Source organism: Melanostigma gelatinosum (assembly GCF_949748355.1).
Source record: "Melanostigma gelatinosum genome assembly, chromosome: 6".
NCBI classification, from domain to species: domain Eukaryota; kingdom Metazoa; phylum Chordata; class Actinopteri; order Perciformes; family Zoarcidae; genus Melanostigma; species Melanostigma gelatinosum.
The window spans coordinates 15,972,476-15,986,601 of NC_136639.1; the positions used below are offsets into that span (position 1 = coordinate 15,972,476).

The following is a 14,126-nucleotide window of genomic DNA, read 5'->3' on the forward strand; positions in this document are numbered from 1 at the left end:
CCGCCTCCTTGCTCTGCTTCTCCTCACCCTTCACAATCTCTCTCTCTCTCTCTCTCCCCCTCTATCTCTTACAAGCGTGCACACACACACACACACACACACACACACACACACACACACACACACACACACACACACACACACACACTATGCTGATTACATTCACTTGTCAGGCAGGCAGAGCATAGCTTTTATAAGGAGAAAGACAGAGGTGGTGTGTGTGTGTGTGACAGGGATTGTTTAAAGCGCACTAAATCCATAGGGGGTGGATGTAGAGTGTGCGTGTGTGTGTGTGTGTGTGCATGTCAGTGTGTCATGGGGGGTATCTGACAGGGGTGAGAGCATTGTTCAAGTGTGAAAGAGTCTCTTCTTTGTTAGTCAGCTGAATACCAGATCTGAGATCCAGAGGGGAGAGATGGAAGATGATGGCGGGAGAGTTGGCGGCATTATAACAAAGTCCCACTTGTTGCGCCACATTCCCACTACCTGCTGTGACCTAATACCCACCCCTGCAGCCCTATTGAGGTTTAGCATGACAATACGCACACACACACGCACACACACGCACACACACACACACACACACACACACACACACACACACACACACACACACTGTCAGAGCTCAGCTTGTTTGCCTACATTAAGACAATTACTGCATTTTGACTTCTAACCCCGATACAAATGCAATCAGTGAGGAAAAAAAGGCTTTTTGAGAAAAACTGATGTATAAACATGTGAAGAGCTATTTAACCAACAATGTAAGAGTTAACCCTCTTGATGACTGAAGAAGGAGATCATACTGACTCAGGCCTGAGAGGCTTTAGTGCATAACTCCCTCACACTGAGACTCACTGTGGAGCTCCCTCATTACTGAAAGACCTTCACCACATGCCATTCATTTCACAAACAGCATTCAGCACACTATTTACTATGACCGTTGGTATGAATATGTAACGCTAACTTCTTTAGTCAGTTTAAAGTAACGTTACAGCCACGTGACCGTTCACGTTACTCTGGCCACTTGCTAGCTTAACGCCAGACGTGTTAGCGCCATAAATAACGAACAAATACATTAACAATTCAACAATGTAGCAAATAGCTCTGAACTGTGGCTTAAAAACAAATGCCAAAACATATATAAGAGTTTAACTTGCCTCATGTTTGTTGTCCAATGTTGCAAGTGATGCTGTGTTTTCCACACGACTGCGCATGCTCGAGCCACAGTAACGATGTTGAGGTTGTGAGTTAACCCCCTCCCTGTTTGATTATGACTTACTATTACTTTGTAAATTATCCAGTTTGATTCGGATGCTCAATTTGCGGAAATTATGTCGTGTGTTTTGGGCTGTTATGTCCTATAGTAACATAATACAAACCCTAACAAGGCTGCAGATCAATTTATTGTGCTTTCAACTTCAGAAAAATCATGTTTACATTAAATTCAAAGAACACAAGAAGAGAATTGTAATGTTTTTTATTATGGCACGCACAACATGTTACCATTTTCATAAGGTATGTATTTAGAAAGGAGACAATTGTTTTTTTGGTATGCATCAACTTTTTCGTATCAAGTGCAAAAATAGAAGTTATGGGAAGAGGAGCCAGGAACCATCAAGATCCGTTGAACTGACACTAGAGACACACAGACAGAGGTGAAGTCCAAGGAAAGGGCAACATGATAATTTAGTATTTAGTGCATTTCTAAAGGAAGACAAATGAACAAGCCTATTAGGTTAATTCATGTATTGTGCGGATGATACAACCAGAGGGTCAGAGCTCTAGTGGTGGGGCCCTGACAGAGAGGACCATACGAGATATTTGTAAAGTTAAACAGAGTTTCTCAACTTTGTAGTCAAATTAATTGACATGCTTTGAAACATAATTTCTATATAGTCTCTGCATCATGCTCGTTATATCAAATGCAGAGGATTTCAAGCTCTCTTATTGCTGGGTTCATGAGAATTATGAACATTGTGGGACCTAAGCATTGGGTCAGGACCAGAACATGTTGAGAAACCCTGCTCCAACAAAGCAAAGAAGTGCCTGTGTTACAGAAAATGACTTTACGTCACCTTGCTATAGAGACAAACATGTACCGTTTGGCCCTTAGATAATACAAAAGTTATAGAACGTGAGATGCTACTCTTTATTTAAATCAATATCATATTTTAGAATAAAGAACACACACACACACACACCTGTCCCACATCTTCATTTGGATCCCTTCTTTTAGAAACAGGTGTAGATATGATCAGAATTAAATACATATAGCAAGTGAAACAAAAATATTGTTAGAAGGCAAGATGAACTTTCAATGACAGTGTCAGTGCAGGATTACAGCTGGGAAATGAAAAAGAACATTATTGTTATATTGCACACATGTAGGAGTAGAACCCTGGGTTTAAAGTGGCCTTAGTGTTGACAGAAAAACAAACATGGCTGCCAGGGGACAAAATATCAACCTTGATTTTCCTTCAGAACCTCAACATTTTGGTTGACCAAATGAAACCACTGGACCTGCGTATTGATAAAGGTCTCATGTTTGGCTAACAGAGGTTAAACACTTATAGTTTATTATAATTAAAAAGCTACATGTCCGATCACACCGGGCTGGGAATTAAATAAAATCTTATAGATTGCAATCAATTTGAATGATATTCTGGGATTTTTAAATATATTCTTATTGTGCATAGAAATACCAGCTTTGACGGCCAGTTTGTAAACCAATGTGGTAGATATTATACTTGCTCATATTTGAACAAGTACTGTGTGTGTCTACTGTTTAGCATGATAATTATTTTTTCCATATTATTCAGCTTCAACTTGAGGTATAATATGTCAAAACCTGTTGGTTAAGTGAAAGTGCAAAGCAAAAGTCAAAGAAAGAATGACTCACAAAAGACAGAGACATGCATCCAGGAGCATGACAGGGCTGTTTGGGTGGATTTGAAACAACTATCAGACACCAAACCCAGTCCTGCACTGGGAGTTTAGGCACCACTAAGAAGCCACCGCTCCCTCAAATGAAGGCCGATTGTCTCATCAGAGCCGAGATCACCCGACTGCAGCCAATCGGTCTTCAGCGTCGAGGGAGGGGAGGCCGGGCCACCCAGACGGTAAGGCATCTTGGAAGACGATTGTGCGGCCTCTGGCTCTGACAGCTGTCCTTCCTTTTGTCACTTTCAGGCTACTGTCATTGCTACAAAGCAAGTCAACTTTCATAAAACTGTATTACTGGTGTGACTGTTCAATGGCCACACCTAGCTTGTCGTAGATCTCCTTCAGCAGCAGGAGAGCAGTATCCTCAGATTCCCTAGTAGACAGAGAGAGAAGAACATCATTTATTTTAAGGATAGATTTAAGTCAGGCACGTAAAATGGGCACAATAACAACGGTCACAATAACTGGTCCACGTGTATCCATGACTCACCAGTAGCACAGATGAGACTGGATGGCAAACAGGTACTCGTTGAAGCTCTCGATCGGTTTTTCCTGAAGTACGTAGTCGATCCTTCGTCCTCCATTCAACATCCCCACTTTAATCTCAGGCTGCTCCGTCTGCTCTGCTGACACTGAGGACTCTGCTTCGTCACACACTCCTGCTGCGACAGAATACAAAAAAAAAAGAAAGAAGATGAAGCTGCACAGACAGGCTACAGACAACAAAAAGACAATAGCCAGCAGCTATTTGTTTTGACTCAGACTTCTTGGTAGAACAGGAACAGATGAGATAATGGACAGGAAGGAAGAGAGTGTCTGCTGTAGATGTTGTAAGAAGATACTTTGATGGAATAACAACCACAAAAACCGTCTTTGTGATTGTTTAGAAAACCACTGCAGAATGCTTTTTTGATTAGCACTGAATGGATGTCTCTTATATCAATTAACATCAGACTTTTGACCTGATGTGTTTATGCACTCACCCACAGGTGCAAGAATGAGGTTGAGTAAATGTCAGTAAGATGGGTTAGTTTTGTGATGAGTTGGTATGTTAAAAATGTGTTTTAAGAGTGATCTCGAGAGGGCTCTCAACAAAAACCTTCTGATGAACTCTAAACTGCTGGCTGCTTGATTATCATATTTTCTACCTCTGCATTTACTGGCTTGTGATTTCGGACATTAAAACCATGAACATCTTACTCTCAAATTACATATTACTGTGTCCACTATGCACTATGTTACATTATACTAGAGTCTCGTGTTTGGGATCTTATACCACGATACAACAGGTGAAGGTTGTACGGGTTGTAAACAAAAAGCTATGAGTCCTCGTTAACATATAGAGTGGAGAGTAGGACACAAAGGTTATTTTGTGATGTATGTGTCTGTTCTAACAGCAGCTGTATTCCCCGTGAATCATTTAATAAACTGACAGACTAATAAGTACAGGTTCCAAAGGGCAGGACGTGTACCTGCATGTAGCTACAGACCTGCTACTGATGATTGACATCGCCTGCTGTGAACTACTGTGATCAATACCATTCAACTGGTCCCGTTTGTTCGGAACATACAAGAATGCGCCGCGGGCAAATTCCTCAAGTGGTCCCTGTTGTTCGCGAAGCGGTTAGTACATTCAACCAATCGGAACTGTCAACAGGAGGACATTGAGTTGAAGGTAAGCTGTGTAGCAGTAGTAGTGCAGTCAGCAGGCATGGAGGAAGGAGGAGCAGGGGAGCAGTGAGAGCCTGCGGTAATAATGGCAATGAAAGTAATTAGCTTTGTTTCCTTTCCAGGGAAGGTAAATGTAACACGCACAATGAGAGACACGCTTATACAGGCTTGTGTTAACAGTTTACAGAGAAAACTGAACTTGAGTTCTTCGATTTTGTTCCTGTCTTACCTTGAAAGTAATGCTTATGAAGGGCCCTGGGCCACTCCAGTATTTTAGTCCAAAAGTCAGCACTTTTCTCTTCCCTCTTAGAAGAAGAAGTGATTGCCGCTGAGGCTGAAGTTCAAAAGGTAAAGTAGATAAAAGGTGAGGGAAGCAGGAGCTACCGCCAGATAGAGTGTAAGAGGGGAGGGGAGGGTGGCAACGTGCAGAGAGGGGTGAGAGGAGACTGGGTTAGACACACCTTTGCACACATACACAAACAAATGCACAAATGCAAATAAAAGGGTTTTTCTACCCTGTGTCTCTTGATGGTCTCTTTCTATTGTAGTGTCTCCTCGGTCCACCGGGGGCAGTGCAGCAACTGGTAGTCTGGAAAAGGACTGCCATGCCGTCCGTAACGATCCCAAAACATTGTTCTTCAAATCCATGCTCATACGGGTCAGGCTGTCCTTTAGTTCTATTAGACAAAGGGACACAGAGATTATCATTACGCCTACTACACAAAGCCCACACCACAAAGACAAAGAAACAGACAGTCATACCCAGGTGCATCCTCTTGCGGCCTTTATGATGAGGGATCAGCATGGGCTCCAGATCCACCTCTGTTACAAGCATGGGCTCTAGCCGATAGGCCACAGGGTCGTACTACACAGCAACAAAGGGGATGAGTTGACTGTGAAAGATGACTTCAACGTGGGTTGTACTTTTGTATTTTCATGAGTTCTCTGAAGCACATGTGCATGTTTATTGATGCCGAAAGTTCACTAATCGTAATAATCTTGGTATGAATATACAATGGTGAAACTTGGACTATTATTCTTGTCGTTGTGTTTATTCAATGCTTCAGCGACATCTGGGTGAGGGAGTGCGGATGTGTGTGTGGTTGGGGGTGGGTCAATGGGTGTGCGTCGATGTGTGTGTGTGTGTGTGTGTGTGTGTGTATGAAGTCAAACTGTAGTTGTGCAAATAAAAACATGCGATGACTCACTGGATGGTAGATGTTGTAAAAGCTCTTGCAGGTTGGGAAGGTGTAGTTGGGATCAATGTGTTTGAGCCCACGAACAGTCAGGAACATTCCAATCGGAGAGCCAAAAGCAAAAAATGTTTGAGGGTGGAAAGCCAGCTGTGGGTAATCAATGGATACCTGAGAGGATGGAAACATGTGCTATCAAATCTGTTTAAAAATAGGTTAGATGACGAAATCACAGCTATTCAGACGGATGGAACTCCTCTGGTGCACAACAGTGTTTACATTTAACATTTAAACTACATTTCATGACAATAGGACAACAGTCAGGGAGTGTGACAGCAGGAAAAGGGGAGACCAGGGCTCTGACCATTCATGCAGGACGGGATGAGCACAGACACTCTGTGGTGTTGGCTTGTATGTCTCAATGGGACAAAGATGGTGGCTTTAATCACCGTGGCATAATGTGACTTTGTGATGGAAACCCGATTGATCATAAAACAGCAACTATAATTCAAGTCACCTTTATTTGTTTCTGAACAGACCAGAGTGAATGTGAAAAGAACCCCCATGCACAGAAAGATCATAGAGACCAAAGGACGAAGCCTGAGGACACCATGTGAGACACACCTGTCCCTTGGCTATGCCTCCATTGGTCTATCCAGGACAAGCAGGGGGAGGAGAGAAGCAGGAAGGTGATGCATTAAAGCTTTTATCTACTGGTACTCCCAAGCACAATATGTATTTGTGTGTGTGTGCGTGTGTGTCCGTGTGTGGTACCTGTCCGATGCCGACGTCAAAGTACTCGTAGTCTACAGCGCTGGTGACAGACTGCGCCCTGTGGAACTGGGACTGCTGCATCGGGAATCCTGAAGACTGGTTACCATCGTGGTCGCTGTTCAATGGAGGTGGAGCTTGCAACCCTTCCGGCAGATGTACTGCCCCCGTCTTCAAATCCTATTTAGATTGAGAAATATAATAAGTGATTCAAAAGTTGTCTGAACAGTAGATACTTTATGTGGTTACTCATTTGGATCATTTGGAGAGCGATCCCCCAAGCAAAAGAGGAGCTGGCCATAAAGGAAGTCAGCCACATCAATCTGTTTCTCACCGACAGTAAACCAGATCCCTAAGATAGTTTTATCCTACATTGAAACATAATACATACAAAAACACGCCATCAGTCAAACAACACACATCAATGATTGTTTATACATATTCACATGGGAAAACGTATGGAGTCATCTGAATTGTTTTGCAAATGATTATGTTGCCTCGATCTGGACAGTGAGCGCATATTAATGCCAAGCAAAGAAACTATCCAACTAAATGTTATCCAGACGAAGTCCGGACCCAAGAAACATATTTTAAAAAGGGCATTGCAATGGTCATATGATCCAAAACAAGCAAAAACTCAGTATAGTTTCAGGCTGTCTGACCTGTGAAAGCCATTTCCTCCTGACGTAGTTCAGGATCTTCTTCCGAGGTCCCAGAGGAATTCCTAAATCTTTGAGATCACCGTCTTGGCAAAGAGCCTAAAAGAGAAGATCGATACATGTTTTACAATGTAATACACTTGTAATTAAATTACCTACCACCTTGGCAGACAAATATATTATTTTTTAAGCAATTCCTGAGTTTAAAATAGTCGGGGATTAAGGTGACATGAAATATTCCATATTTCTTCAGTCTGGTACCACTGACTCAGTGTTTACTATTCTAAAGCGATTTATATAGATTTCACAAGTGGCAGACAAAAAAATTGAGTGGCCATGAGTAAAAACTGAATTTCAGACCCTGATTACTCTTAAATTTGCATTTCCATTATGTGTGTGTATGTGCATTACCAGTGACTCCATGTCTAGGTTTTCTGCCTGAAGGGTATCCAGGTACTGCTGTAGGCCCAGTCTGGTCAGAGTCTGCTGCAGTGTGTCACAGTTCAGATGTAAGTGCTCACCAGAGGGCAGCTAAAGCACAGGGAGGGAGAAAGAGGAGAAAGGAAAGTGGATTTTATTATCTACATGAAGAAAATCTATCTGTACACTGGTGTTATCTTTCACTATGACTGTCATCGTACCCCCTCTCTGGCTTCTGATCCAGTCCTTTGATTGGTTAGCAGATCAAACAGGATCAGTGAACCTGAGGAACGAGAGATGAGAAGGGAAAAGGTTTAAAGTCAGCATATTGATGACTTGTGACTGTGTGTGTTTCTTTGTTTGCACATGTCTTACCCAGGCTATGGCCCACTACTGAAACAGCCCCATTGAACTCTGAGTGCCTCTGTTTAAAGAGGGTGTGGAGCGTGTTGATCTCCGAGGCCACTGTGTCCACTATGGTCTGGCAGTATGTGGGGCTGTTGTAGAAAAACAGGTCGAGCAGGGTGTCGTTGGTGAAATGTCTCAGCCTGCTGATGCTGGGTAGAGTGATCCTCTGGATGTCCCTGGAGTAGAGGGAAAAGGAGGAAAGACAGAGTTAGACAATGTTCTGCAAGTACTGGAGACATACTACGTAGTATTGCACAAAAGCGGGATCTTGTTTTGTTCGCTCTCTGCCTCTTTCCATGCTTACTCGTCCACACCAGTGGCATCCCCGTGTAGAGCGCTGTGCCAGTTGACTGGGAGGAACTCCACTCTTCCTACCTCGCCATCCTGCTGAGCACGCTTATAATGAGAGGCCAGGAGAGACAGGGAAGCACTCCTGAAGTCATTTACTGGAGAGACAAGACGAAAAAGAGTCATACAAACACACACAGATATACATATATACATACACACACACACACACACACACACACACACACACACACACACACACACACACACACACACACACACACACACACACACACACACACACACACACACACACACACACATATATATATATACAGAAACACACACAAAACTCACACTTACCGCACTGTATGATGGATCTGAAGCGCAAGTCGCATGCAGGGCCGATGCCATGGACCATAAAGACAAGGTGGTCCACCTTTTCAGGTTCACCTGAGAGAAAACACACAGAAATACGTCTAAACTGTGGGTAATACTTTGTTAAACGAGCGTATAGTCTAGTATATTTCTCACTGGTACACACATAGACACACACATACCATCAGGTATTTCTACAGAGATGTTGTTCACTCCCCTCTTGACTGTGCGAGGCCGTCCCTGCTCCGAGGGGGAGGACGCCCACTCATCCTGCAATCCTATTGGCCGATACTGCATTATAAGCTGCGAGAGGAGCATGACAGTGAAGGAGAAGATGATTGTTGGAAGGAAACAATGTACCTGGTTTTAAAAAAACGAAGTAGAAATACTTCGTCACTGTACTTAAGTCGTTTTTTTGGATATTTGTACTTTACTTTACTATTTATATTTCTGTTGACTTTTACTTTTACTTCACTACATTTTGCAAAGAAAAGTGATACTTTTACTCCGATACGTTTCCCCTGAAACCTTCGTTACTCGCTACAAAATCAAATCTATCTTTAGGAACAAAATGAATCATGAGAGCAGCGTCGGGGACTGTGGTGGAACACAGACTGCAAGCAAGCAGGTTTGGTGAATCAGTGGTCCTAGCAGCAAGTTAAATCATTGGTCAATCACGTTAATGCGCAATTGCAAACAAGTGCTCTCAAAGCCGCGGTGTTTTGATTCCCAGTGATGCCAGGATGCTACATGCTATAAGCTAGCGGGCGACTACATGAGTAGCATTCCACACAGGACGGGTGGGATGAGGAGAGGTGGATGGGTCAAACAAACACTGGTGCTTCCTCCAGGAGGCCGCAGTTTGTGCCGTGTGTGAAACGAGAAGCCAATGTTGATTTATTTGTGACGTGACTTCCGTACTTAAGCAACGCCACTTCCGTAGATATTTTAACGCAAACCACGATCTTTTCCTAAACCTAACTCAGTAGTTTCATCGCCTAAACCTTAACGTTAGTTGTTTCCTGTGAAGATGGAAGTTTATTTTGAAAAGACAGTATCCATGTAACAAGCGAAAACAGACTCATGTTGCTGGACTTTTGCACGAAAAACGCACGAAAAATGAGGAGTAACTTTTCGTAAGATATCAATAAAACGGGGATGAATTTATATCATTGTATAAAGAACGACATGAGAAGATCAATCTCATGTCTGTCACTTAAATCAGCTATAATCACTCTTTTAAAGTGATTAGTGACTCGTCTAAAACATTTAAAAAGGAATCACTTCAATGGAATCATTCTATACAATGTAACTTCTTTATATTCTAATAGAATGTAACTTCTTTACATTCTAATACAATGTAACTTCTTTACATTCTAATAGAATTGCCCTTTGAAGATGAACAGCACATGTTTCAGTTTCAAGTAATGACTGGGTTACTTTCGGTGCTGCTTTAGTATTGATCATGTTTTGATATTTGAGTCATGTTGTGGATGATCAGATGGAGTTATGATGGGAGCAGTCGCCCAATTGCAGATTCAGCTTGAGCAAAACCTTTGTCTATTGTGTTCAAATCAGGCCCATAGGAGTTTACAAGGCAGGTGTCCTTTCTCAAAACACTCACCTGATGCATCAAGTGGATATGTTTTGCTGAACATAATATTATGCATTGGTCCTCTACATCCTCTAGTCGGAATGAGCAGACTTATAAACGCACTGTTACAACTCCTTCATAGTGTCATATTGCTTTTCGGAGAATTATGATGATAAGTTCATAGTAGATGCAAAAGTATACTTATGTACAATATATTATGTTGAACATTGTTGCTCCTGGATGGATCACAGCCAACCCAATTATGTTCAACACAGCTCATGTCCTTGGTCATGGTGCCACAGCACTTAAAAGAATAAACTTCATCATTCTCAAAATTCTGACCCTTTGCTTTTTTATTAACAGCATTTACATGTACTTTTACTTTCAATACTTAAGTACATTTAATATCAGAAAATTACTTTTGATACTTAAGTCCAATAAATATCAGATACTTTAAGACTTTTACTCAAGTAGTATTCTAATCGGTGACTTTTACTGGAGTCATTTTCTAGTAAGGTATCTTTACTTTTACTCAAGTATGGCTTTTGGGTACTTTATACACCACTGTAGGGCACATAGTGATGTACATTAAAAACCGGCCTGACCTTGGGATTGTGTAAGATGACAGACTCTCCGTTGGGAAACTCCAATTTACTTTTCCATTCGTCCAAGGTCACTGCAATCATATAGGCGTCCTGAAAAATGAGAGGGGAAGGAATCCAAGACAAACAGAGGAGAAGAGTTAGTGAGGAACAGACAAAGTTAGGGAAGAGAATAAAGTCAGAAGTTGCAGCAATGGGCAATGTAGTGGGGGGGGGTTCAGGGTCTGTGTCAGACTACCTCCAGCATCTTGCTGACGTCCTCGGGGTAAGGCATGAACCTGGTGTCTTTGTCTCCTTTGTAGAACCAGGTACAGCGGCGTACTTCAGTGGGGCCTTGCTCCCAGTACACAGCGTAGCGCTTCCTCTCCTTGACATGTACGTCATACCGCTCTCCCTCCACAGCTATCACCACATCATCCTCCAGGTCTCCCACTGCGCAGTACATGGATGTGGGGAAGGCGTGTGATTATCAATGAACAGGAGATATTCAATGTGTTAAAGAAAATAGCCCCCGTACATTACCGCCTGAAAAGCGCCTGTATACAACAAAGGTACAGTCGATGAAGCATAATGAGCCTGAAACTGAACTACCTTAAAACTCGCTGTTAATCCACTTGTAACGCTGAGCATGTCCTGCCAACAGAGTAAAGCGTCCTACTGGGCACCAGGCAAGTGTTGGCAACAGTAATATTTTGACATTGTATCTTCTCATGGCTGTTTATAGTTCCACATACCTAATTACACACACCTTTATTGATAGCGTACAGCATATAATGTACACGTAAAGTATATACACATGCTTACCAGCGTGACAGGCCCTCTCTAGCTTGTCAGAGTCTTCTCTGCTGAAAGGAAGCCAGGAGGTGTTGTCATTGGCCCGTCGACAGAAGAACCAGTGAGGCTGCACTTCTTGATAAGGAGCAGGGACCGACTCCGTGTCCACCATCTCAAAGGAGGACGTGGAAGAAGGGGAGGCCTCATCCACTGCAGGAGACACCTGGAGAAAAATGATGTTCAATAAATATTTCTTCCTCTTGTCAGCAGTATTGCTCAGTTAAAAAGCAAATACCTGCTATATACAGTACACCTGGGTATAAACCTGTTCACCGCTGTCCCAGAATGAGACAATATAGAAGTCTGAGCTCCTATCGAGGAACTTGAGACCATGAGACAAAGCAAAGGACAATTGGACAGGAAAGGATCAGGCCTCCCCTTGGCCAGCAGCACAAAGCTCTGTTTTATTCTATCCCCCTCCACAAGATGTCTCTTGTCTCTTCTTCTTTCCACAACTGATCCAACTACAGCTGGTAAACAACCTTTTTCCACTGAATATCTTACATTCACAAACAATGCCGCCAGTACCACACTGCTCCTGTTTTAGTGTGCTGAAAGAGAGAGCCTGCCACTGCTCGACACAACAACAAACACCCACATTGCACACAACTGCCAAATCAGCAATACGAGGTGTCAAGATATGAAAGAAGATTTAGAGTAAACTGTGAATGGAGCACCCTTCCTAAAAATAAAATCTCCTTGCAAGTAATACCTTCCTGTTTGCACTGCCATCCTTAAGATTACAGACTATATGCTGGATATTTGTTTTTTTTAACACAAAAAAAAGGCTAAATTCCTTTAGCAACCTTCAGGAAAGAGATTCATGATAATCCATCCAGGCACATGTATGTTTCCAGCTCATTGACTGGCAGACACATTGATATTAGCTCTGAACACTTGCACTTGTTTCCATTTGAAAAGAGTGAATTATATCTCGAACACAACTATTGTGACAGAGTATTTGATCACTTGCATGGTCTTGAAACTGTACATGGTGTCATTGTATGTTGCTTCTGTCAAATATTATAGCTTAACCCTCTTAGGCTTTCCCTGATCACAGCTCAACCTAGTCCAAGGTCTGAAAATAGATTATTGGAGATAACACATTGAGAGTGTACTTTAATCAACTAGGACACAAGTAGCATTATATGCACCTCAAGCTGATCAATGAGAAACAATGATATGACTTTAAATGATATTTAATGTAGTAGATAACCTATTGACAGTGTACTGCAAAATTATGATAACTCTGACAGGTCAGACTGGATCTATTTTCTGTACAGCACCATAGATTTCTAAATTCTTCTTGAGACAATGAACATCAATGATGTAGTCAATTTCTCCAATATATTTTTCATAATCACAATTCCTTGTAACAACTTATCTTTTTGTTATGAAAAAAACCATAACAGATCTGTGTGTCTGTGTTAACGTCAGTTTCCCATCCATGTGTGTTATCTCTTAATTTAAACCCAAAACTAATCCCAATATCTTTAGTGCTTAACCATAACTTTACCTAAACCCTAATCATGGAGCAACAGGAAACAGACTTTGACAAACAACACAGTTATATGCAGATGCAAAAAATCCCACAGCACCCTCACCTGATCCTCAGGCGTGTTCTCTGTTGCCACAGTCTGAGTGGGGTTGTCAAACAGGACTCGGGTGTTGATGTTTGGGGCAGCCTCAGATCGACCCCCCTCTGCACCAGCACTGTCTGACATCAGCCCAATACCTGATCCCAGACCTCAGCTCTTACCTGAGGCGGGCAGGGGGCCACACACACACACACAGGAGCCTGTAATGAACTCAGCTGCACACAAACAAATGAGAGCAAAACAGAGGATTAAAACACCATCACAACATTAACGTCAACTGACGTTGAGTTAGCACTTAAGGATTTCTTGATACTGTCTTGAACAAAACTAATGCTAACGCATAGTTCTCGTTATGTGTCACAATCCCATCCTAGAGGTTGGTAGAGGATCATGCTAGATATGTTAGCTAGCTGAGTTAGGATGAGCTCCCGGACTCAGGTTTTAGGTTCTCCGTCTTCACATCCTGTTGGTGTTGTGAACATTTTAGTACTAGTATCAGACAACGGTCGACTCAAACTCACCAACAGTGAACGCGGAGGGTTTGTATTCGTTAGCTCAGTCTAGCTCGGCTAGCCAAGGACAGTCTCCTGTCAAACGACAGCTGGTTACAGTGTTTTCGGAAATACGAGTAATACGAGTTTAGACTGCATTGACGCTCACAAACGACCAGACGAACGGAGACATAGCGGTTTAAAACAACGGCGTCATTAATGACAGTGTTTTATTTGGAGCCCGAGTGTTCAAAGTGTGATGATAAGATAGTGAAA

At 42.4% G+C, this 14,126-nt stretch overlaps 1 protein-coding gene across 4 annotated transcripts; it reads right to left on the reverse strand.

Annotated features, from left to right (window-relative positions):
• Positions 1–1,493: 1,493 nt before the first annotated feature.
• Positions 1,494–14,089, reverse strand: ddhd2 (DDHD domain containing 2). 4 transcript variants are annotated; one of them, XM_079269499.1, is made up of 19 exons: positions 13,881–14,089; positions 13,366–13,574; positions 11,732–11,924; positions 11,166–11,359; positions 10,931–11,020; positions 8,914–9,034; positions 8,717–8,806; positions 8,370–8,511; positions 8,033–8,241; positions 7,879–7,940; positions 7,649–7,768; positions 7,241–7,336; positions 6,582–6,758; positions 5,823–5,978; positions 5,377–5,479; positions 5,130–5,291; positions 4,844–4,948; positions 3,434–3,605; positions 1,494–3,316 (listed from the first exon to the last, which is right to left on the reverse strand). In XM_079269499.1, exons 2-19 carry the CDS (start codon positions 13,483–13,485, stop codon positions 3,235–3,237), a joined length of 2,394 nt encoding a protein of 797 aa, XP_079125625.1. In that variant the 5' UTR covers positions 13,486–13,574; positions 13,881–14,089; the 3' UTR covers positions 1,494–3,234. The 4 variants fall into 4 exon arrangements, with proteins under 4 accessions (XP_079125625.1, XP_079125627.1, XP_079125626.1 ...); XM_079269501.1 differs by lacking the exon at positions 4,844–4,948 and having other exon boundaries at positions 3,434–3,602; XM_079269500.1 differs by lacking the exon at positions 4,844–4,948.
• Positions 14,090–14,126: the final 37 nt, after the last annotated feature.

What these genes read in the sequence shown, in the direction of transcription:
- ddhd2 (XM_079269499.1), bottom strand. Translation starts at nt 13,485, where the DNA reads ATGTCAGACAGTGCTGGTGCAGAGGGGGGTCGATCTGAGGCTGCCCCA. An exon ending in AGTAGTGGGCCATAGCCTGG is followed by an intron (nt 7,941 to 8,032) that starts GTAAGACATGTG and finishes CTCGTTCCTCAG; the next exon opens with GTTCACTGATCCTGTTTGAT. An exon ending in CAGTCTCATCTGTGCTACTG is followed by an intron (nt 3,317 to 3,433) that starts GTGAGTCATGGA and finishes TCTGTCTACTAG; the next exon opens with GGAATCTGAGGATACTGCTC.